The following is a 26,340-nucleotide window of genomic DNA, read 5'->3' as shown; positions in this document are numbered from 1 at the left end:
AGAACCAATGGTAGTGCCAGCATACCGGTTTCGTACCATCCGACCCGGTTACTACGCTGACGGGTACCATGAGTCATCACCGTCCAATTACTGGACGGTTAAGAATGTTGCGGCCCAAGTTATTGTAGTAGGGCTACAGCCCTATGAAATCATTTTCCTAAAGTATAATGTGCTGGCACACACAAGAGGTGGATTTGATTCTTTGCATAGACTATGTTCCAGGGTAGAGGAGAGGGGAGACAGGATAAAATAAGAGGGTGGGGGGTTGAAGAGACCTTGATCTATATGGCTCATACTCCACACCAGTGCCTAGCAGGATTTGAGTATAGGCTCTTTGTGGTCCCTGTTTTGCTCTTTTAATGGGTTGTGCTGAGAGATGCCCAACCTTGCACAATCAGCACCCTTTTGCGAGCACATCTGCTGGGGCATTGGCTTGTTCCACGTGTGTCAAAAGCAGATATGCAGGTATCTGCAGAGCTCGTAAAACTTGTCAAAGACATGTTTCAAGGCCATTTACATTTACCGGGGGCTGCCTTCTTTGTGCGGTTGAATCCATTCAACATGCTTTTCTTTATCTTAGGAGCGAGATAAAACGTTTGAAATATCTGGACAAAAAGGTCTCTGAGATTCAATTTTTGTTAAGTTATGTGATGCTGGTGCGCATTCTTCAGTTATCAATGTTTGAATGAGTTCTTCCCTTGGGCTCAAATGTACGGTAGGACTTCCATTTCAATGACCGAGGAGAATATACACACACTCGGGCACAAATGCACACACACATTGAATTGTCTAAGTTTTGGCCTACTCACTTTATGCCTATTTTCAAAAAAAAAATTGTTACTGCAATCTAAGTTCTATGTCGTACACTCGATGGTTCAAGGGTATTTTAGGTTGGTTGATATCTTATTCTTCTTGACGTAGAGGACACAAACCAAAACAGGATGACCAGAATTCGACAAAGGCACATTACCCATCTCAAGAATAGTGGAGCTGCCATCTCTCTCTCTCTCTCTCTCTCTTGCATGAGCATGGCAGCTATATGACAGTCTCCACATGCATAGGCCCTTTGGTAGAGTGGCTAAAAGCCTTTGGTAATTGAAAAACATAGGGATCGTTGGATCATCTGAACCCAAATCAAATGATTGTCTATTCTTACAAGTTTTCTGAAACATCACACAGCACGGTTTGTATTGAGCCTACAGAGACCCATTCTTATCCGATTACTATCAGTATATCTCTCAAGAATTTTAGGGATACCATTTTATTGTTTGGGTGGGTGAGTCAGTCTCGAGATGCAAAAACATGTACCTTGTCTTCCACTTCTATCCAACTGCACCCCGGTTCTTTCCTGATGCCTGAACTCCTCAAGTTTTTTCTCACTCTTACAACATTCTCCCATTCACCATTTGTCGCATGTATGTTAGAGAGAAGCAACAAACACCCTGTGTGGTTTGGATCCAAAGCTAAGAGACGATCGGCCACTCTTTTGGCCAACATTAGGTTTTGGTGGACAAAACAAGCAGTGAGCAAGCTCCCCCACATTTCCCCATCAGGCTCTATAGGCATCTCTTCGATAAATTTCCAAGCCCTCTCTAGTTTTCCAGCTCTTCCAAGAAGGTCCACCATGCACGAATAGTGTTGTATCGCCGGACATATCCCATATTCCGGCAACATGCTATTGAAAATCTCCTCACTGGATTTTAAATCTCCGACATGAACACAAGCACATAAAATTGCAGTGAAGGTCATGCTAGTTGGCCTAATATCCAATTCTCTCATGAGCGAGAAAAGATCGAGAGCTTCTTTGCAGTCTCCGTGTGCTGCATATCCAGCAATCATCGCAGTAAAAGAAACCAAGTCGGGTTCATAGATCCCATTGAAAACATGGATGCCATCTTTTAAGCTCCCGCACTTTGTGTAAGTGTCAAGGAGAGAGTTGGAAACTACCTTGAGAGAGAAACAATTGGATCTTATTGCATAACCATGTATTTGCTTGGCCAATCTTAGAGATGCCATATTGGCAATTGCCGGCAAAATCGATGAAAGGCTGCTAGCATCTGGCCGGATTCTGGCAACCTGCATCTTTAACAACAATTCAATCGATTTCCCAAGAAACCCATTTCTCACACACCCTGATATCAAAGTATTCCATGTGATAACAGTTGGTTCAACTCCCGAAACCTTCATCTCCTCAAACATTTCAATGGCGGCGTCGAAGCATCCATGGAGGAAATAGCCAGATAACATAGAATTCCATGGAACTGGATTCCTAGAACCAGAGGAGATCTTCTTAAACAGGAGGACCGCCTCTTCTATCTGACCACATTTTGCATACACATCCAAGAGAGAATTCCAAACTCGTGTGTCCTGAACCGGCTCCATCTTGATAATATGCCCATGCAGCTGACGTGCAAACCCTAATTCATTTGCATCAGCAAAGGCTAGAAGCATGCATGTTATAGTAACCGAATTGGGTTCGAACCCGGTTCTCAGCATTTTGCTAAAAGCCTTCTCAGCTTGTGGATACATTTCATTCTGAACAAAACCAGAAATAATTGAGTTCCATGTGACTGTGTTAGGCCATACATCTGATCCTATCATCTCCCCCATGAACCCAAAAACTTCACTATATCGTCCAGCTTTTGCACAAACTGAAATAACCGAATTCCAAAGGATGACATTTCTATCAAACCCCGATTTCTGAGCTTCTCGAAACAACCCAATTGCCTCATCGATCTGGTTTGTCTGGCCAAACACTGTGATAAGCAAATTCCATGATATACAATCTGGTTTGGGTCCATACAATTCCATCTCTCTAACCAAATTCAACGCCTCACCTTCTCTGCCATGTTGAGCCAACCCTGATATCATCGAGTTCCACGAAGTCCCGTCTCTCTCATGCATCGTGTTGAACACTCTTTCAGCAAGCTCTATGCATCCGCATTTCGAATACATGTCTACCAGAGCACTGTTAACAAACATGCTGTACTCATTGATGCCACTCTTCATTATAGAAGAGTGGATTTGGGTACCAATTCTAAGTTCATCAAGTCCTGAACATGCTTTTAGAACCGACGGGTACACGAATTCATCAGGCTGCAAACTCATCTCTAAAGCATCACAATAGAGATTGAGAGCTTCTTCAAACATACCAAACTTTGCAAAAGCACCAACAAGCGTGGATAATGCTACTAAATTTGGTTGATGCACTCTGTCAAACAACTGATAAGCATCTTCCAAGTAACCACATTTTGTATACATGGTGACTAGAGTGGTTTCCAATTGAGTGTTTGTTGAGGCACCAGAAGTTATTACACGGGCATGGATTTGCTTCCCTTGATGAATTGATTTTTCGGATGAACAAGAGCGCAGGAGTGAATTATACGTGTTAGGATCAGGGAGTGTCGGAATTTTTTGGTGGAAATTTGATGAATTTTCTTGTGGAGTGAAAGGGATTTGGGGAGTGCTGGCATTGGGTTTTTGGGTGGTGTTGCGTAAGATGCAGTTAGATTGGAAGGCATTTACTATCGGCATCGGAACCATTGTTGAAGCACAATGCTACTACAAAAAAAACTCTCCCCCTCTCTCTCTCTCTCTCTCTCTCTCTAGAGGCGGGCACTGCTATTATTTCTTGAAAGAATAAGAATGGAGGTTGCCATAATCACGGCAGTTACAAGTAGTTTAGAGGTATTTAATCAATGCAGCTTAAGAGAGAGTCTCTAATATTTGTTATCTGCAAATTTTCAAGCATTGGCAACTTACTGTCTCTGATAAGAAGGCCCATGATAGAGAGCCTAATGGGAGAAGAAATGAAAAAGAGATGCGAACATTAAATTGTAAGACAAATGAACTTATTTTTTGTGTGGTACAAAAGCCCTATGAGTCCATATGAGCTAAGTCTCTCTTTATTTATATATATATATATATATAGAGAGAGAGGTTTGGCTAGAGTTAACAACCTGATGTTCAAGTTAGAAGCGGTTGTAATGGGTGTTTTTTATTATAAAATTATTTTTTATTAAAAAATTATTTAAATAAATAATTTTACCATTAAGTAATAATAATTTTAAAATTTTCACAAAAATACAATAATATTTTGGAAGTTAGTATCTTTGAAACTTTATAAATTATTTATGGAAGCCCTTGTCTTTTAGTTAAAATTTCAATTTTAACTTTTATGGTGATGACAAAAGTATCATTTGTCTTGTAGTAATATTTACAAAATTGGCCTACAAAAAAAATAACTTTTTTTAAAAAATAGACTACAAAATTAATAAATTTACCGTTCACAACTCTTTCGAACCTTTGTAATTTGAAGGGTTGTGAAGTTTAGATTTTATTTATATATATATATATATATATATATATATATATATATATATATATATATATATATATATATATATATATATATATATATAGGGTGCGGTTTCTATAAAGATGCAACCTTAAACAATTCAATCAAAGCGCACCTTAAAATTTTATCATGTAATTTTGTTATAAAAAATTCTTAGTACTATCTTAAAATCTATTTTCATACCTAATTAGAAAATTCGAATTCCAAAAAAAGTTAAAATCAAGTAAATTTATAAATATATAAAAATCTTGAAAATGGGCAGTCTAGATAATGTGTTGCAAGATGAACTATTTTTGGGACTCAAAAGCATTTTTTTTTTTCATATTCATACATTTTAATGTCGAGATGATCGATTAGAAGATTTTTTCAACATTAAAACAACATTTTAGATAGATTTTTGAGGTGCACCTGTGATTATACATTTTAAGGTTGCAACTTTATATAAACTTTTCCCATACATATATATATATATAACTTTTAAAAACACATATAAGCAAAATTGAATATTGTTTTGCTCCACCATGGACCTTAAAAACCACCACAGATCTACGGGAGCAATGTTTGTATTGTTTTGCGTGAAAAAATACCATTATGGGTATGCTATGTCCATGGCGGTCTTTTAATCCACACTTGTCTGAAAAAATCAGACGGCACCGAGCCTATGGCCAAAATACCATTCTTTTTCGCTCATTGGCATTGTGTAGTCTCTTTCTATAGATATACACACACACACAATAAGTCCATTTACCTTCAGTAACAAAAGGTCACAATTACTTATAACCATCCGATGTGAAATCTGATGGCTTGCGTGTATCAAAAAGTTCGAGAAAATTCTTTTTGAACTTTGAGCTTAGTTAATGGAATAAATGCAACCACTCAATTTAACCACCTTGTAACAAAGATAAATGGTCTCATATATGTTTTCTATATATAATGGGCGAAAATGAATAGTATTTTAGCCCACAGGCTTGACACCGTCCAATTTTTTTGGATGGCGAAGATTAAAGACCGCCACAGACCTAACATGTCCATAGCAGTGAAACTGTTAGCGACATAGCAAGTCCATAGTGGTCAAAAAATATGCGGAACCAATATGGACCACGTAGTGTCAATTACAACTCCATTCAATAAATATGTTCGTGGCGGGACGAAACACTGTAGCAATTTGCTTATAGCCATTTTTAAATCTTTTCCATATATATATATATATATATATATATATATATATATATATATATATATATATATATATATATATATATATATATATATATATATGTGTGTGTGTTTTGAAATAGCGGTTCAATGTCAAATTTGGAAGAAGATATTTATGCCCATTGTGCTTTATTAAGGGTAAATATATCATAAAAATGATCTAGCCACCTCAAAAATCACTAACCAAGTTAGTCAATAAATTATTTGATATTATTTCACTCGAAATACCACCTCAAGCGTTTTTAAAATGTGCCAAATGCTTTTATTTGAGTTTATAATTTGAAGAAGTGTGGCTATTTTGAAATTATCAATGGTATCAGATCCTCTTCTCCTGCCCCAAGATGGCCGAAGTCTTTAGCTTCAGGCCCTAAACTGAAGTCATGCAAATCACTCCCCCACTAAAATAAACATATTAGCAAATTTATAGGGTGCGGTTTCTATAGAGCCAAGGCTGTAAACAATCGTTGTAAGGCCCACTTTCAAATATTGTTGAAAAATGTGGTTTTAATACTGGAAATCTTTGTGAAAGCCTTAAAATATATTTTTATAACTAATTATATAATTTAAAACTTAAAAAATAGTGCAGATCGAGCAGATCTATGAAACTTCAAAATATATTTTCATATCTAATTATATAATTTAAAACTTATTTGAGCATCAAAACAACGTCTTCTAGTGAAATTTTTTAGGTGGGCTCTAATTTGATGGTTTAGAGCATCGTCTCCATATAAACTTTTTGCAAATTTAAAAAATACTCCTTATAAAATATACAAAACTCCAAAAATATAGCACATTACAGTCATAACTTCTTAAGATATTGCCCTAACATTATTTTAAGAAAAATTAAAAAATTGCAAGTATACAAAAAGAGACAATTTACTTTAATATAAAGAGGTCACAATCACTCTTGTCCGTTTGATTTAAAATCAGACGATTGCGTCATTTACTAAACTCAAATTTCAAAAAAAACTTCATGAACTTCATGACACACCTCAAGCCATCCGATTTAATATTTAATTTACTAGAAGTGATGTCGACTTCTTTGGAACAATGGTAAATAATCTCATAGTATACAAATATTTAAAAAATTCACATAAGTGCTAGATCATACATATTTTTCTAGAAAAAGTTAATATAAGGTTACAACCTCACTTAAAAATAAGGCTGTAGTACCACCCATTTTATTTACACAATGTAGATTAGACAATATCTTAAAAGACGCACCATTTTTTGACACTTTCAAAATACGAATCAAATCTAAACCATCCAACTAAAATAGACAGTATAATACATCTCCGCCTTACTTTGATGAATCAGGTTGCTATCTCATACAAATCACACGTTTTTATATGTTTTAGTTTTAATAATACAATACATCTGAAGAGCACTCTAAAGTGAATATGATAACACTGGAAATTACTACCTAGCTTGATTTGGGTTGCAAACACTAAATATGGCTACTTTGTTATTTTTTAATAAAATACTTGAATGAAATGATACTTGTAAATAAACCACCTTGTTGAATATTTGAGTTGGTCTCATCAATCTTAGTATTAATTTCCCCATTATTAATAATACATATAATCTTGGGGGTTATGTTGGCAAATGTCATGGATGCTACGGAATCTTTTTAGTAATAATAATAACAGTCGTCAATACATGATCAGAAGTAAGTGTTTGCACTTTCCAAAACCAACAATGAGTAAATAGATACATATATTATACTTACATCAATACAAGTACATGAGGAATATACGTTTTATGAAGTTTGTTCCCCCAAATTAAATGAAAATCTTCAAATCTCTTCTTAATGGGAAAGGATGGCAAGGCAAGCATTCGCCAGCAAAGCTACCCACCTAACACCAAATTCCCCTTCAATGGTCTCTCTCTCTCTCTCTCTCTCTCTCTCTCTCTCTCTCTCTCTCTCTCTCTCTCTCTCCTCTGCCTTGAGATTTCAGGTTCAGCGAAGGCTGCCCTCACCAGCCATAGCATGCACAATTTCTGGGCCAGGACGGCGGCGAAACTGCTTCTTCGTCACATACCATCTCTCAGGAAATGTGCTTATCTGCCAGTTTATTAATCAGAGGCAAAAGGAAAAACAATACCTATAATTCATAGTTCTGTATAAAAGTACTAACATTAATGATGACGATGACGATGACGACGATGATGATGACGAATAATCACAAAGGATGGATTCTTAGTCATAGACAAATTAATTTGGGTGAAGGAGTTCATGGGCTCTGACGCTTGAAGTTCATTCCAAAAAACCAAATAAGCCGCCTACGTTTTGGTTACTCTTGTCCAAAAAACCAAGTTATGACTCGTGAAAAATCAATGCACAGCAGGTAATGTGGTTATGTATGCAACAAATTTAAAAGCATAGACAAACACTTAAGAAATGTAGAACTTCTATACAAAATGAAGAGAACTTCCATAAAAAATGAAGAGAACTATATATGCTCTAAGTTCTCATTAAACAAAAAATCTTTGACAAGGATTATCAGAGATGCTATGCTTGTCTTTGGAAGAAAGCCTTCTCTGTTAAGTTTCCTGAGAAGTGACACACCTTCGTTACCTATATATCATGAAACTCACAAGCATTTGATGAAAATAGCCCGTGTTAGTGCACGAAGTATGGCATGCTTGTATGCACATGCATGAAAGGAGATGCTAACCAACACTCGAATCAAACCAGTCCAAGGAAAAGAAAAGAAGCAGAGTGATGAAGGTATTAAGAGGAAGACTGAGGTAGAGGACCGATGGGAGTAAAGGACCAAGAAAGAGAGATATTAAGGGGAATGAGAGAGTGAGGAAAGAGAGAAAGAGGATTTTGAGAGTTGCCCATTACAGAGAGAGCGAGAGCGAGAGAGAGAGAGAGAGAGGTTCATTGGTCAATAGATCATGGATGGAGTAGATGCAGTATTTCCAAGGCAGCTCGATTAAAGTGTTTGGGAGGTCTTCTTTCTATATTTTTAAGAAAACTTATTTGGGAGGTCTTTCTCAATTGGAAGGTCTTTCTCACATGGCAAAGTACAATACTAGCTATGTATTTGAACCATCTTTTTCCAGTTAAGAAAAAATAATCCATAACAGAAAAAGTAAAATAAAATGAGAAAAACTAATTAGCCTATAGGCGAGGTGCCATTAAGTGTGTTGGTCAAGTGAGCAAATGTGGAACTTCATGCAATAAGGGAAAAACTTACATTGCTGATGAGCTTTGCTCCAAACCAAGCAGATTCTGGTCCATGAGAAGGTGGAAAAACCTTTACTCCCTCTGAAATGGAATGAGGAAGTAGTCTCTGCAACTCTTTCTCTAATCTTGCTGATAAAAACAATAAAAACAATTAGAACGAACAAAGCTTCTTTCTGACACAAGAAAATTATGTTTTCTTTCATGGTTACAGTTTTCTATTTCGGTACATCTTTCTGACATCTTTTCTTGATATTTCCTTACATTTTTCCAGAATTGAAACAAAGATTACCAATATGTAAACCAAAGAAATTAAACAAATTAAAGAATTTGGGTGCAAGTCAATGACACAATTGCAACTCTTAATGTGCAAAGCAGCAAAATGCTGTGGTGGTAGCATCCCTACACCTAGTTACCACATCGTGGTGTCCATTCCCACCGCTAACACCCCCAATTAACACTTTCAAAATGTAACTCCCTAATCTATTGAAAAAATGGGTAGGGGCCTGTCTTCCCTACCGAATAACCCAAAAAACACAAACAAAAAAAACAATGGGTAAACACCCACTGACACCTTCAAAAAGGGCTGGGTCGTGGTGGTAGCACCCCCGTACCTAGTTACCACATTACTGACACCTTCAAAAAGGGCGGGCTGGGTCGTGGTGGTAGCACCCCCATACCTAGTTACCACGTTGTGGTTTCCAATCCCACTAAAGCCACCCACTGACACCTTCAAAAAGCTAATTCCTAATCTATTTGAAAAAATGGGTAGGGTTCTATCTTCCCCAGTGAATTACCCAAAAAAAAAAAAAAACAATGGGTAATTAAAGGAAAAACTGTGCTAAGATGAATGTATCGGTTGATCACAAAGTTAAAATATAGCTAAGATGTTATACCAAGAACTAAACTACCTCCCATGCACCAAAAAAAGAAAAAAGGCAAATCTCTCTCTCCCTTTCTCTCTCTCTCTCTCTCTCTCTCTCTCTCTCTCACACACACACACAAATACAACACACATACCAAATAAGCATACACACAGAAAAGATGAAAAGCAAACCATGTTCTTCTTTTTACTTCGAATGGCTAACATTTTATTGGTAATCATACACAAGCATACAAGCGGGTTGGTGAGGATTAGAACAGTGGAACAACATAAACAACCCAATATTTCACAAATGACAAGTAGCAAGAACCATAATGTTGCCTCTCCAATCCTTTGTTACCTATCTTATGCACCAATGGAAGATGACTAGTTTCAAAATAATTTGAAATTTGAATATGCTATTCAATTTAATAATAAAAAAATATTATTCAACTTAACTTGAGTTGAAATGCTAGAAAGACAAATACGCCATTTAATGTGATGAAGTCATACCAGCTAGACCAGGCAAGCATGAGCTGCCACCTGCCAAAACTACTGTCTTGTACCATCCATGATCAGGCGCCACATCAACAATATGACAATGCTCCATGCAAAGTGCTACTGCTTGATGGAGGGCCATTGTGCGCCTGGTTTACACAAACATGTTCAATGTTTTATCATTCTCCTGCTCATGTAAAAATGAACACACATTTGTATGATTGGCATGCTGCATATGGTCCAAGATGAAGTATTGGACTTGCTATTAGCAAAAATAAGGCATCCCATAATCTTCTGCAGCATGGTACGTAATACTCCAGTATGCTTCCACCTTTGATTCCTGATGACAGACGAAGGAGATTAACCAATGTGGCGTTCATCGGGATAATTACCCAGTTACAGTTAATCTCCACTGTCTAATATTGGGAACAGATGGCGGATGCCCCTTTGGAGTACAATATGCCATAATCCATTGGATTATGTCATTAAGGTGTGCTTTCTTTGGGAGTGAAAGATGCATGGGAATTTAGAGCTTAGAAGACAAAATATGAAGAGAGAGATTACTTGAGTATTGCATTCAGACATTTAATTGTACCATGGAAATAAATAGATTTTCAAAACAAACCAATCCAACTCTTTGATGTAATAAATAATAGTATAAGGAAAAAGTTTATATAAGGTTACAATCTTAAAATGTAGAATTAAAGATGCACCTCCAAAATCCATCATAAAATGTTGTTTGGATGTTGGAAAACCCTCTAATTGATCATCTCGACATCGAGATGTAGGAATATGAAAAGAAAAAAAGATTTCGAGTCCGCGAAATACTGTATCTTGCAACACATTATCTGGATCATCCATTTTTAAGATTTTCATGTGTACATAGATCTACTTGATTTGAACAATTCTTAGAGTTTAAAATTTTATAATTAGAGATAAAAATAGATTCTCAAGCCATCCTAAGAATTCTTTATATTAAAATTACATTTATGATAAACTTTTGAGGTGCGCCTTAATTGGATTATTTAAGGTTGCAACCTTATGCAAACCACACCCATAGTATAATTTGCCATCATTTACCAAGAAAATATTTGTACCCTCTTAATTTAAAACCGCAAATAAAAGAGAAAATCTAGGATGCCTACAATCCTCCGAGATGTGGCTGGAAGAGAATCTCCCCAGTTTGAAACCGTTCCTTTGATAGAGTGAAGAAACCTTCCCCAGGGACGTCATAAGATGCTTCTGTATATTTAGTTTGTTCTGCTTCATAATCAGTAGCAACATAGCACAGGTTCTGTAAAGACATCAAACTCTTTATCATCAGACTCGGGAAACAAGTCTGATATGTCATCAGGCCAATAAAGTATTTACTTCACTAGTAATAGTAAAAAAACACTAATAGAAAAGTTTAAAATGATGGCTATAGAAAATCATAGTACATTGGGGTCATCATAATCCCATCAAACGATGGATGCTGACGGAGAGAGTGGGACCCACCACTGGGGTCATGGCCTGTTCCAATGTGCCCCACTTTCTTTCCCATCTATTATTTCATTAGCTGGTGATGACCTGTCAGACAATGAGTTTACCATAGTCCATTATATTGGTGCACTTTCTGACAATAAATCAGAGTTTAAATCGGGGAACAATTTACGTACTCAAAATAACAAACAGGGAACAATTACTACAATGCTCTTTAGGGAAATGCCCCTGAAATAACAAGCAGATCTGATGGTGATGATGTAAGGAAATGGTCAGTATACTACAAGACACCCAGGTAACTATCGACTTCAATGGAGATGGCTACCTTTATGGAACTGACTTCATGTCATTTCATATTTCTCACAAACAAAAATGAAATCAATTTAAATATGTATGGTTTTTCATTGAAGCCTTGGAATTGATGCCATAGGAAGAACAGCCTTATTGTCATTGACACTTCAGGATATTTTCTAAGTAGGACTAAGTTTAGATGTTGCTTAAAACCCCAATCAATCTAGCTACTCCAGAGCCAATGTAAACTATTATACTTCTAACCACGATATCAAGACACCTTTTGACTTAAATGTGCCCAAATGTGAGAATATCAAACCCTCTTTCATTTGGCAGAGAGTGCCTTCAAGGAAATTACCAGGAAGAAACAGAATGCATGAAATGGACTCATTATGGTGAGAATGTCCCATGGGAGCAAATGGTGCTTCCGAATACAAAATAAAACGTTTGATGGGCTTAGAAGTTATTGGAATAAGGCCCGGATGATGATGATGATGATGGGTTTAGAAGTTTTAGTCAACAGTTGGTACTTGGGATATCAAGCATGGCATATGTTGAATTGCATATATACTACTTACATATATCATGCTTGATATGCTCGACTTGTGCGCAAGGATGACATGCACAAATTGAGAAATGGTCCAAATTTTTAGCATAAAAAAAAAAAGCATGATATATGTTGAAATGAACATTTCCCCATCGTTTTGTACTTTCAGAAATCATTATATCTAGGAGAGACAATTCTAATCACAAGCATCTACAGGTTTTTGTGGTTGGCAAAATCTTACAAATATGTCGAACTTTTCTTAAGAAAGATGAAAAATGGGATAAAAATAGATATTCAAGCAGAATATCCACAGCATACGCAAAAATTTGTACAACAGTACCAAATGCTTCCAGAACTTGAGCATAACTGAAAAACGGTAATCATGGATATGTTAAACCCTCAAAGAATATTTAACTTTTCCAGCGTAAAAAGTAAACGAAGAAATCTGATAAAAAGAAACAAAAAGAACGAAAACTTAAAGCAGGAGAAAGTAAGAAACAACCCTGCAAGTTTGCAAATACCTCTTTCAATGTGCGGACAGTGTACATGGACTCAAAGTGAATGCCTTTCTGATGCATTAGCTCACTAAGGTATCCAGTTAACCTAAGTGCACCTTGCCCAATAACTTCCACACCCACGTCATGCATCACTTTACCACGTAAAACTGTTGTTGCCAGTATTCCACAAGAGACACAACTTGTTAGTCTAGTAATGGGATGAGTTTATAATAATAGCAATGCAGATTATGAAGCATAAATTTTGGATTTCACCAATTTGTCAATGCAGAGACCAGATTGGGTAGAACATTATGAAAATTTAATAACATACAGGGATTCATAGGGAATACCAAAAACAGCCAAGGCATATTTTAAAAAATAGTGATATCAACATGCAGCCTCACATGCCATTGATTTAGCAACACATCAAATTGGGAGGTAATTTTTAATTTCTTTTATTAGACAAGAAGAACAATCGTTAGATTTTTCCAACAATTCTATGAAAATTAAGTATACCTCACATAGGGGATAATGCACCCACATGAAAGAACGTGGGAGAATATTCTAATTTATAAAGCGCCTATCTGGGCCCGATTACAGGCAGATCATACTTACATCACCTTAACATGGTAGTATTGATACTGCATGTCAGGGTGATCCATTTGAATGTCTCTTAACGCTCCTGCTCCATGTTACTTTGAAAGTAATACATCTGCTTTTAGGTCAAGTTTGAATGTGTCTCAATCGCATATTTCTAAATCATTTTTCTATCTATACATGCACATAAGTTTCTGTCATTCCAAATCAGTATCTATGCAATGTAGAATGAACTTGTGCTTTGGTATTATACAGTATAATCTCAGAATCCATTGATACATCACAGTTGTTATAGCTGTTATGGATTCAATTTTATTCACTTGTCAACTCTTTGGATATAGTAGACAAAAAAATTGATAACATCAGTTATAGGCATGTACGTGTAATAATTTGTACAAAAAAGATTTCAGTATATGGAAGTTAGCCAACTGCAATCTTACCATCATTTACATTTTTTTAATTAACATTCCCTTCTTTAGTAAGTTTCCATGTTCTTGGCAACAGCGACATGGGCACTGACACTAGTATCAGTTGTTTGACATGGGTTTGAGGTAAGAAACGTAGACTACAGCGACAATACAACTTTGTTCATATTTTAAAGAATCTAAGTAATAATTAACTGGACATACCCACACTCCACATGTGCATATAAAGTTTATTATGATACATGATGATCTCTTATTTTCCTTCAGTAACATTTATTTTGATCCATTGGGTATAGATATGACAAGACACTGTGATATGCATAAACATCAAATCAGTACATGAAAACATAGAAAATAGTATATGGATATATCATAATATCAATTAATGAAACTATATAAACTCATAGCTATAATTGAGGGGTGTCTTAAGATGCCAATAAGTATCAGACATGCGTCATACAACCACACAGTAAGCCCAAGTGAAGTGGCTGGGGTAAAACTGTGTAGAATATTATATTCCAACGTTGTTTTATACATTTTTTAGCAAAGTTGATTTTATATTGGTCTTCTATACAAATGTACATGGTTTTGTTAAGGCAAGGACTCCGTAAAAAGGTAATAAGCCAAACCAAAATCTGTACAATGCACTGCACAAATATTCCTATTCAAAACTGAGACCTTGTAACATGAAAATTGTTAACAGCTGCACCTTCCTCTGCCAATGCATCAGCAAACATGTTAGCCCCACGCCATACATGCTTGAAAGAAATAAGTAAGGAACTGCAAATCTAAAAAATTTGGTCAAACATTTGTTTTAGGTGCAAGGGACAGGGATACTGTTTTGATGCCCATCCAATCAACCTAATCACATCCACAGAATCACCTTCCTCTTCAAGGGAGGAGCCTTAATTGCTATCAAACAATTGAGGGCCCTCCAACAGCACCAGAGTCTCAGCCTTTGTTGAGTTTTCCATGTGATTGCGCCCTGAGATGGACAGTATATTTTCGAACATATAGGATATAAAGACCCCAACAACACACACCAGAACCAGGGCGTAACCATCAAAATTGAGCTTGATGACACTGGGCGGCATATGCGACCACTAGTTAGATCTAGAGATCTCTATAGGTCCAGTTTTTTAGGATGTGACCCCAGTTTTCTGTGAGAGTCTGGTGTTGAAGAGCCAAGGGATCCTTTCAGTGTTTGGCCCAAAAGCAGAAGGTTGCTTTAATCTTGTCTTTTAAGAGTTCCCAACTGACTTTCCTTACTCTCGAATATTTGGAAATTATACTGCAGGCTCATTGACCATATAGAGGTCAGTATGATGCCATGCAAAAGAAACAGACTTGCAACAGGGGAATGGTGGAGAAAAGTATTCCAAGGATGGTGTATGACATTTTCAGGCCACAACCGCTCCCATCAAAGAGGCCTAGGATAAAAATTCAATTCTGGGCAGTGATTGAGCAATGAAGGAACAAGTGGCTGATCAATTCCTCCCCTCATCTATACATAACACAATGAAAAGGGAGTGAGATGCTTCTCCATTGAATTTGTTCTATTGTAAAGGCTTTTCTTATAGAGAACCGGCCAGTTGAAAGCCTGGACGTTTGGAGGGATTGGGGTATGCCATGTCTTGTATGCTATGACTGCCAGGTTGTTGGCTGGATTCAAAGTGTTAATCATGGAGGAAACCGAGAAGACTGTTGAGGGGAAAGGAGTCAACCGTTTTGTCCCCACCAATCCAAGGGATAAACTAACAGTTGAGGAGGTCGAGAATTTCCATCATAGCAGGGATCCCCAAATCCCTAAGATCCCTTTTGAAACTTGGTGACCACATCAAATGTCCCCAATGAACCTCATAACATTGCGATTTCAGGGTGCTCTGGCTAGTGGCAATTGAGAAAAGGTTGGGAAATGTCTTTCTACAGTACTCTCCCAGATCCATAAATCCCACCATCGCCAGATCGTTTCTTCATTTTATAGCACAAATTAAGTCCTTGTGTTAAAATAACTTTGAACAGAGGCAATACCTTGCAGTCCCCAAGGCTCAAGAAACCATGATAGCCTTTGGACTCCAACCAACTCCTTGTTGCCCATATTTACCCTGGATAACCCACTTTGACAAACGGATTGCCACAGCCATTTGCAAAGGAGGCAACAGTTTCATTCCATGAATTTCCTGATTCCTAGTATGCAATCCTTCTTAATTTTGCAAACTCAATCCCAAGTGACCAAATGGAACTTTTGTGACCCCACCGACTCTGATCAAAGAAAGTCGCTCCAAACACTCAGTCACTTGAAAATGGACACAAGCATCCTAAAAAGAGACATGTAAAAAGACCAGAATGTTGGACTGAGTGGCATTAATGAGGATCATCCTGCCCACTAGAGACAAGAGTTTTATTTCCCAAGAATTTTGGTGAGAGCACCCTTTCTCTGGGCGCCTAGGCGGCCGAATCCATCTTTTTGAACCTTGGATGAGACAAGATGGGGCCTCTACTCAATGATGAGAACCCTTGGAGAAGGTCTTGACTGTATAGCTTGGAGAAGGTCTTATAGGCCCAAGACTATCAACCCTACTCTTTATATTCCAGATGTGAGTATGAGTAGAAGAGATCATATCGTGATGCCTAACTCGACACTCTTATTTTAGAGGTTCTGATCTACCATTTGCACTTACTCGCTTTGTTTGCTGCCAGTATTATTACAAAGGGTATCCCTCTGTCTTCTCATCTTCTTCCTTGTCTTTGACTCCTTTTATTTGGGTACCACATTGAACCATACTGTGTTGTTTCTATGCTACTTGCATCCTCAGGAAGCCTACCTCTGAGGTTGTCAACAGTTCAAGTTTCTGGGTGCTATATACAACTGATAAGTAGTATAACAATCCTACAAGTCTACACATACTAATGCATGTCTCTGATGTGTGATACATGTTAATTAGTCTTTTACTAACTATGAGAACGATTTCAGTGTTACTTAGTACAACAATCCTTGCTAAAAGTTAACCACAAGAGAAAATTTAACAACGTCAATGATTTAACACATAATCGAAAGATATAGAATTACGATAACTAACTTGGAACAACTGATGTCACTTGGAAACCAATATTGACAACAATCCCCGAAGTGCATCTTGCAGCGTATAAAGCCAAAACTGCCTACAAAATGTCCAGAAGGGAAGAATTCATCAGAGAAAAAGACATATGGTACCACTGGAAAACTGGTCTGTTTGATAAATTCCAAACCAGTTCATTTTCTAGGCTGCCTAAAAGATCAGAGCATATATTGAGTATATATAAAAAATTCATAAACTCTCAAGAATAATAAGATTCTCCAGGATATGTTTCTTTTTCAAATTATTATTCTAAGATTTTTAATTAAATTCTATGCTAATTATATGCATACAGTCCATAGTAAGGAAAATATCATAAACAAATCGAATGACTAAGAAAGTACAGGTATTAACATTTGGCAGGTTATAATGATGCACAGCTGGTAGAGAACTAATTGCAGGTTACCTGATCAACAGCACAAACAGCTGGGACATTCATATCAAACAAGACTGTGTATATTGCCTCTCGTAATTGCTTTCTAGCAGCTTTAGCTGATTCTGTATCTGCATAACATAGAAAAAGAAAATGACAGATTAACCGATATTTCCATAGATGGATTATGCAACCCAAGTGCATGTATTGTAAGCAAGACACCAGAGGGATATAAACGGTTCCACTCTAACTGTTTCATAGATTATCAGAGAAATCTTTTATATCCAACAAGAAGAAAATAACTACTCTAAAAATGGCTGCACTTGTTTGAGAAAGCATATTATCAATAAATCTATGTTTTTTTTTTTTTGATACCTAAAACATTTCAGTACTATAAAAAACTTAATCTTTAAAAGCTGCATCTTTTTTTCTAAATAAACATAAAAGCTTAACTGCATTTTGAGCAAACAACATAAACAAGTCATTTTCTCTCAAAAAAATATAAACAGGTCATTATTTTTTTCTTTTAGTGACTGTGACATCAACATCAACACCATCATCATCATCAAAGCATTTTCCCAACTAATGGGGGCCGGTTACACAAATCCTGGTCCGCCATTCTGCTCTATCAAGGACCATGCTCTTAGAGAGGCCATAAGTCCTCATATCTTTTCTCACTACTTCTAACTTTGCCCTTTTGGACCTACTCCTTGCTCTTTTTAAGCCTTCCACTTGAATTAACTCGCACCTCCTAACAGGTGTTGTACTGGGTCTACGCTGCACATGGCCAGCCCACCTTAGTCTACATTCTATCATCTTATTGCCTATTGGTGCCACACCTCAATTCTTCCGAATGTATTCATTTCGAATTCTATCCCTTCTTGTCTTGCTATTCATCCATCTCAACATCCCCATCTCAGATACACTCATTATATGGGTATTGTTTCTTGGTTGTCCAACATTCCGCCCCATAGCTTCATTGGTATGCAGCAATCACATAAAACTTTGGTTGCACATCTCCACTTCGCCCACCCAGCTCTAATTCTACATCTTTCTCAATATCTTCATTTTCCTGGATTATCGACCCAAGCTATCAAAAGTGCCCTCTTTTTGGTATTTCTTGGCCGTCAATCTTAACTATACTCCTATTATTATTAAACTTGCAGAATGCAACATCAATAAAAGCTTTAAACAATTGCAGGAGAAGTTACATACACTAATCCTTCATTTCTTTTGGTGATAATTTACACCAATGCACTGTAACATCACATTTTCAAACCTAGAATTCAGGCCATAATTAACGAGTAACAAAGCCAGAATCCTCTCTTTATCTCTACTTTGGATATATTCCAACAATAATACTCATTCAAAAGACCAATTTCTTCAAACTTTATGAACTTATTCATTAAATAAAATACTTTGCAATCCAAGCACTTAAGGACTGCATATGATAAGAAAAACCCAGCCACCATATTTTACATGTATAAAACCCCCCAAAAATATTTTGATGGATTATTACTAAAGGAGATATTTTGACAGTAGGAAGGTCTGGAAGGAAAACCACTCCAAGATATCATTTTGCCCCTTCTTTACCAAGATGTCAGAACTTCAGATAGACCTTAAAACACACAAGCACATTTTCCAAGAAAACAAGCTCCTCCATATGAAACTCTCAATGACCAAAAGAACCCTCATAAAGAATTTAGGCCTGACTTGGAGCTAAGCCAAACAGATCACCACCCAAATCACCTGAGAATCAAGAAAATTGTGAAGCTAAATGGAGGAACCAAAACATACCCGTAGTACCTTTGAGAACATAAAAAAGAAACCAGTAATTTGTCATCCATTAAACAAAAAGCCCAACTACAACTCAATATGTTGAGCGGGTTCAGACCCACTTGCAACTGGAATATCTGTTTAATGTTATGCCAGTGATATCTGCTTAAGCGTATTGGATAAGCAAACAAATTCACTGGTTTCCCATCATATTTTTACAATTACAAGCCATTGAATACTCATGTTCTGATAATTACGAGAATAACATTAATACCATACAGATAGGATTCAGCTGCAGCATATAAGCATACTGTTAAAGCTGAAAAAAACATCGGTACTTAAGTTCAAGATAAGAAAATGGAAAATAGCAAATCAAATGCTTAAGCGAAGGTCTTAGGAAGTAGTTGCTGACCATCAGTATGGCAAATGGGAGTCGATACGACAACAGGCTGTCCAGACGGTTTCACCTGCATTCTGCAAGAAAATTATATCAATGTTTTGGAAGCAAAGAGTGAAAGGAAAATTTCCAAATGTAACCATTATAAGAATTCAACATTAGTGGGTTCCCAACAACCGTTATGTCTAAAGTCGGTTAAACATTGCACGTCTTGGTTCAATGGAATGAACATGAGAGAGAGAGAGAGAGAGAGAGAGAGAGAGAGAGAACACCAAATAGAGAATCTTGACATACCTGCTATAGATGGTTGCAAAAAACTGTCTCAGCCGTGAAGGCATCGGAGTCTCAATATTACCAAACTCCTACAAGTCAAATCAAGTGTAGAACAAATCAAAACACTGAAACAATCAGTATCAAGAGGCATTGAAATGCAGAGTACAAAGTGACAAGATCATCTGCATATATTTTGGCATAGAAGTTAATCCCAAAAATCAAAGGGAAAGGAGATGAGACTCAAATCTTTTAGGCGAGCTTACTTCAAGCCTGCTGAAGATATGCCAAGTTATCAGCCATCAAATCCAATAGACTCAATAGTCAAGACACAGTGTAACCAATTGACCAAGAACACAACATCAAAAGACGTATTTTATTTTGAATGTCAAATTGTAGATTTAAACAATACAAGTTAGGTTAAGGTAAGGGGTGTTTTAACCAAGTTATCTTCATATAAAATAGCCAAATTTGCTATATATAATAATATTCTAGGATGTCATCGATGGGATTCACTTTGATCAATCAACTCTGGGCCCAATAAAAAAATCTATCTTAAGTCACTTAAAGCTCGCAAATTGAATTCTAGATTCATGCTACCGTTGAAGATAACAATGTACTCCATAGTGGCCACTAATTTCTAGAGGTAAGTTATTACCAAAATAATTATTTGCCATAGTTTTGAGTTTTAGAAGACTGCAATTTCGACAAGATGTCCAAATGCACTCAATAGTACTTGGTAGTCACTTTGTAGATGAAAGTGATTTCCAAAGAGTAAAGACCATAGTTTGAGTTTTAGAAGACTGAACTGGTGGTTAAGGAAGTACCAATTTCAAAACCTACAGAAGCTTAATCGAACTGCTAATTGGATAAATTAACTAAGACATCTCTGGCTAAAATGCCAATTTCATTAATCTGTCAGTTTAGGATGTCAAATTTAGCAGCTGATGGACTTGAGAAGAGTCGAAATTTATAATTGGAAGTTTATCAGTCTTGCACGATGGAACTGTTTAGCCCTAAGAACTAATGGGGACTCTGACACTGAATCCTTATGTTGGGAATTGTGCTACAATATAAGATTGTGGCATATTGAAATTTGGAAATATAGACCATCGAGGGAGACAATGTTAAGGAGATATGTGAGGATGCAAGCTGGAGGAGGCTACATAGTTGATCCCAAGCCATCAAAAATGAAGCAACAACTTTCCCCATATTAGACAATGCCAGAACTACTAAGACTACAATATTAACCAAAACAAGAGGAAGATTACCAGAAACGTTGCTGATCTCCCAGAAGGGCTAGCATATTTGCTCCAACCATACTTGCAATAGCCGGAACCACCTTCACAAATTAAAAATTAATAATCTTCAAAAATTACAAAATTTATCTAACGACTAATTTTCAGTTCAAATGTTGGGAGTCAGAGAGAAACACTGTTTTTTCCATATTTGAACAGATTCTATCAAGCGCCATTACTAATTCTTTGCATTCATTTGGTTCATAGTATCGGAAGCAATAAAATATGAAAACAAATGTATTGCATTTTAAAAATATGAGAGACCCCAATAGGGTTATTGTATTATTACAGACGAAGTTATGCAGCAAGGCTGTGACCAAGATATGTACTCAATGTCTGTATCTTTTTGTACATGTATCTACTTGACTCTTCAGAAATTGTATGAACATTCAAGGTCACATGTTCTATAACATCTTATGAGGGGGGAGGGGGATGGTAAGTGCTTCTTCTTTTTTTTCAGATTTTGTGCCATTAATTAAAGTAAAAATTTTATATAGAGCCAAGGCCCTAAACAATCAAATTAGAACCCACCTCAAAAATTTCACTAGAAGAGGTTGTTTTGATGCCCAAATATCCTCAAATTGATCATCTCGACATCAAGATGCATGGACATGAGAAAAAAAGGATTTCAAATTTTAGAAATAGTGCATCTTGTAACTCAATTTTGGACCGTCAATTTTCAAGATTTTTAAGTTTTTATAGATTTGCTCAATCTACCCTATTTTTTAAGCTTGAATTTATAATTAGAGATGAAAATATATTTTAAGGCTATCACAAAGATTCCCAGTATTGAAACCACATTCTCGACACTATTTGAAGGTGCACTTTACTTTGATTGTTTAGACCCTCGGCTCTATACAAACCGCACCCATAATCAAAAAGTTTTTTTAACTTCCAAATCTATTCATAGCATCTACAGAAGAAGCATTGAATCTTCAATCCAGTGTCTATACCCTCTACCTAAATATGATTATGAGGAAAGATAAAGGTCCTCTACGAACAAAAATTGATAATGCAAGAGCATAAGAAAAAGGTTGGCCTTTCCTATACACTTCCCTTTTGCATGAAAGTATGAAACAATTTGAACATGTTATGTCTCTAGGTCGAGGAACTCCAATAAGCTCCCCATAAGCAAAATGTTGTCTGGTTTACATGGATGGCATGGGCAAGTTTGATGCATTGTTGTTGGAAGCTGGAGCAGGTGTGGAATGAGCTATCGTTGGTAGCAAGAAGCTACCCAATTGCAGATCATCATTGTAGTGCTCTTACAATAAATATACAAAAATATGTGAATTTTAAAAACATAAAAAGGGGAATGATCCTGTGTATTTTTTATTTTTCCCTTTAATCTCAAGATTGGTTTTCAATCAGATGGTTACAATCTAAAATCACAAGACTTTGTATTTAAGTTACACAGGATCATTGCCAAAGTAATAATATTGTTTTCTAATAAAACTTCTACAGCAGATATTTATTTGCCCAAGTCCTATCATATAAAAACATTGCATGGTAATATACCAAAGTTATTTATTAGATCAATCTATTGCAATTTTTAATATAAGTTATTACTAAATTTCAGTAAAAAAAAAAGCGATGCCCTTTTCTTCCCCTAGCCTTCACCATAAATTAAAAAGGAAAAAATAAAAAATAAAACTATAACATAGATAGAAAGGGATTAAATACAGAAAGAGAAAATAGAGATGAATTTTTGTCCAGTATGACTAAACCTGGCTCACCATTTTCTCTTTAATGCAATTATGGAACCATTGCATTAGGTTCCTTTTTTTTAAAAAGAATGATCTGGATTTAACAATCCTTTCCCCTTAAAAAGAAATACTGTAAAAGGATTTGCATCAATAGTTCTTTCATTTCAGATGGACATGCATTTAAGGCTTTCTTGTTCGATAGATATGGATAAGGCATCTCTTTCTCTATGGGAAATATAAGGAACATGATTTTGCAACATAGTTACTTTTGTTTGATTCAACTCCTGTTTTTCATTTTCACATGCTCTCATTTGATAGAGGACACTTGGTTTACTGTGTTGCTCTAAAATAACAGCAAGTAAGCAACCTCAACCTGACTAGGAAAATGCATATTTTCTCTATAAAAATTTCACTCCAAGCATCACTTCTGTACCATACACCAATGCTGCCCCAAATCTCAATTTGCATAGATGAGATGCCAATGGATGATTATTAAACAGTTCAAGCACACACTTAGAATTAAAACAAATTATATAGAACATAGTTGACTTATGAAAGAAACTAAAATAGAAAACATAGTTTTCTGATGTAAGAAACTAAAATTTAATAATCCAGATGATACAATAAAAAACAGAAAAGGAAATTCATGACATCTAGGGAGGATAAGGCATAGAAGAAAAACAGCAGCGCCTCACCATCAATAATGATCGAACCATGTACTTGTGCCCTCATATTGTGTATTTGCTTGAAAGGCAATTCAGATAAACAACTATCATGAGACCTGTATTACAGAATAAGTTAAGTCACCAATTACCATAGTCTTCGCAATTTATTATGCAGTATAATGGCAATAGCATGCATTGGGGTATGCATGTGAGTGCACTACAAGAGAGTCATCATCAAGTTACATTATGAGCAAGCAATGTTGATGACCGTCAAAATTAGACATCCGAAAGTTGGTGAGCCAAAACTCTTGTTTCTTCATATTTTGTCATTTTCATTTAGTTACCTAGAAAGTAGATAAATTCAATCATATATATGACTATGAGGAACATTGTGAAACTCAAAAAAATTACAGATGCAAAATTTGAAAGCATGTGCATCAGGTTTATGGTGTAACTGTTTAACACACAGCTAATATCCACCCAACTGAACAATCACCAAACCAAACAATATAACATATGCAATAATCCGAAAATGGAAAACAATGGAAAAAACCACTCCTATAATGCAAGTCATCATGATGTTCTTGATTGCTAAACAAAAGTACATAAATGATCAGATATTCTATGGCTTCTCAATAAAATGGAAAATTTTGAAGGAATCTAACCACCTCATCAGTGGCATGGAGTTACTTTTCTCAATTTCACAACCTTAATCAAAACAACTTACGTAAAGAAAAGCTAAATCGTCAATTATTAGATCAACAAAAATTCATCATTAACATGAGTCAATTTGAATTCTCCAAAAAAAAAAAAAGGGAACCCATTTCTTAAATCGTGCAAAGGAAAAACTTGGCTGTGAAAACCATCATTTATTACATCAACAAAATTCTACCACTAATATGAGGTAAATTGAATTCTCAAAAAACTCACTGTAAAGGGAACCCATTTCTCAAATGGGTCTCAGCAAAAAGGATTGAATCCCAAGAATCAAGTTGGTTTTGAAGGAATAACATCCATAACCGATTATCTGAAAGAGCATCTCTCCATGATTTGCAAACAAGGCTTGCTCTTGAAGCTTCTTTGGGGTGAAGAAACTTGAATACCATTACAAACACATCAGAAGGAAGCTGGTCAACTGGGCTCATTGACACATGTTGATTCTCATTGCGCCCATTATTAGAATTGGACTGAGCACTCATGGTTGCCCACACTTTCCTCAATAACATTGCCATGGTTAATAGCTAGAGGAAATAAATGTAGTTAAATAGCTAAAGAGAGAAAGAGAACGAGAGAGAGATGTAAATAGGCTAGATTGCTAAGAACCCGACATGAATTATATGGTATGGAATCGACGCAGAGAGAGAATAAGTAAAAAGGAATCACGACTGTTAGCACCCATATGCACATACCAGCCAAAATGAGGTAGAAAGAGAGAAAGATACATAAATGGGGTTGAGAGAGAACGGGAGACAGTGTGTATTGTGTGTGTAAATGGGCTAAATTCCTGAAAAACCAATCTGAATTATATGGCATAGAATCAATGGAAAGAGAGAGGGAGGTCTAAAACCATATTCCTGGAATCCCAGTCTGAATTTTCTGGAATAAAATCAAGAGAGAGAGAGAGAAATCAAGTAGAAAATAGATTGAAATTGTAAGCACCCATACTGTCTGAAATGAGATAGACTGAGATAGACAGAGGAAGTGCAAATGTGCGGTTTTCCTCAAAACCCACACTGGATTCTATGGTCTAAGATCAATGGAGAAATAGAGATGAAGCAAAGTATTAGTACTCATCATTTATATGGTAACTGAGAAGGAGCAGAGAGAGAAAGTAAGTGTGAAAGCACCAAACTTTTCAACCTAGTGGAGTTGTATGTGGAGTCAACAGAGCCGGAGCCGGCCTTAACCCCAATCTGCACTACGTTACTCCTGATGCATCTATACTGAGGGAGAGAGAAACCTCTAGAAATGCCTGAACATCGGCTTTGTCGCTTTGGTGGGAGTCAAGTAACAGAGAGAGAAGCTATAGCGACAAAGGAGATGAGAAGGAAGAACCGCGTCCATCTTTCCCCGACTCCTCATGTATAATGGGTCCGGGTTGGGTCGGGTCGTATGGGCGGACCCTACCCAAAAAATAGGGTTCGGACGGAAATCATTGGATTTGGACCCGGACCAGATCAGACCCGACCCAAAAATAAAAAGATGGGGTTTTTAAAGGGCCTAGGCTTTCAAAAAAAAATAAAACGTCACCTCAGTTCCTTATCCGAAAACCACTGTATGCAAATGAAATCTCCACAATAGCTCTAAAATCAATTTCCAACACCAAATATAAATTTTGAAACTAAAAAAAATAGTACAGATTTCGGATACGTGAACACTTGTTTTTAGGGCGAAATGGGCGGTTTAGATAATTTGTTACAATATATACTATTTTTAAAGCTTGAAATCTTTTTTTTTTTTTTACAAATCAAAATGATTGATGTAAAGGTTTTTCAATACTTGAATTGTAATTTTGAGTGAGATTTTACTTACTTCGATAGGGATGCAGCCATATCAAACCATTTTCCAAAATTAAAATATTTATGTATTTAACTATATTTAAATATATGAGGCGGTCGATCTAAAAATTTTCTTCAAAAAATTATGAAAAAATTTTGTATATATCCATTATATTTATCGTTATTACGAAAATATCTTCAAGTTTCTATTATTGCACATATATATTTTCACCATTGTAGCGATATTAAAAAAAAAGAAGGTGGAACATCCCATTTT

At 36.2% G+C, this 26,340-nt stretch overlaps 2 protein-coding genes across 5 annotated transcripts; both read right to left on the bottom strand.

Annotated features, from left to right (window-relative positions):
- Positions 1-394: 394 nt before the first annotated feature.
- LOC105421676 (pentatricopeptide repeat-containing protein At1g19720) lies at positions 395-3,543 on the bottom strand. The gene is made up of 2 exons (XM_011629912.2): positions 1,309-3,543; positions 395-469 (listed from the first exon to the last, which is right to left on the bottom strand). The coding sequence occupies exons 1-2, from the start codon at positions 3,541-3,543 to the stop codon at positions 395-397; spliced, it is 2,310 nt and encodes a 769-aa protein (XP_011628214.2).
- Positions 3,544-7,185: 3,642 nt separating this feature from the next.
- Positions 7,186-25,524, bottom strand: ARP8 (actin-related protein 8). 4 transcript variants are annotated; one of them, XR_016042373.1, is made up of 13 exons: positions 24,496-25,524; positions 23,596-23,681; positions 21,168-21,238; positions 19,921-19,988; positions 19,642-19,703; positions 17,487-17,584; positions 17,045-17,126; positions 12,967-13,109; positions 11,565-11,694; positions 11,271-11,419; positions 10,141-10,274; positions 8,779-8,897; positions 7,186-7,637 (listed from the first exon to the last, which is right to left on the bottom strand). XR_016042373.1 is itself a non-coding variant. In XM_088849365.1 (12 exons), exons 1-12 carry the CDS (start codon positions 24,795-24,797, stop codon positions 7,533-7,535), a joined length of 1,419 nt encoding a protein of 472 aa, XP_088705491.1. In that variant the 5' UTR covers positions 24,798-25,524; the 3' UTR covers positions 7,186-7,532. The 4 variants fall into 4 exon arrangements, 2 of the variants coding, with proteins under 2 accessions (XP_088705491.1, XP_088705492.1); XR_016042374.1 differs by lacking the exon at positions 11,565-11,694 and having other exon boundaries at positions 12,967-14,949; XM_088849365.1 differs by lacking the exon at positions 11,565-11,694.
- Positions 25,525-26,340: the final 816 nt, after the last annotated feature.

Source organism: Amborella trichopoda, chromosome 10, assembly GCF_054954075.1.
Source record: "Amborella trichopoda isolate Santa Cruz 75 chromosome 10, AtrichopodaSantaCruz75HAP2 v2.0, whole genome shotgun sequence".
NCBI lineage: Eukaryota > Viridiplantae > Streptophyta > Magnoliopsida > Amborellales > Amborellaceae > Amborella > Amborella trichopoda.
Note: the sequence above shows the minus strand (reverse complement) of the source record. Positions and strands in the feature narration are given on the sequence as shown.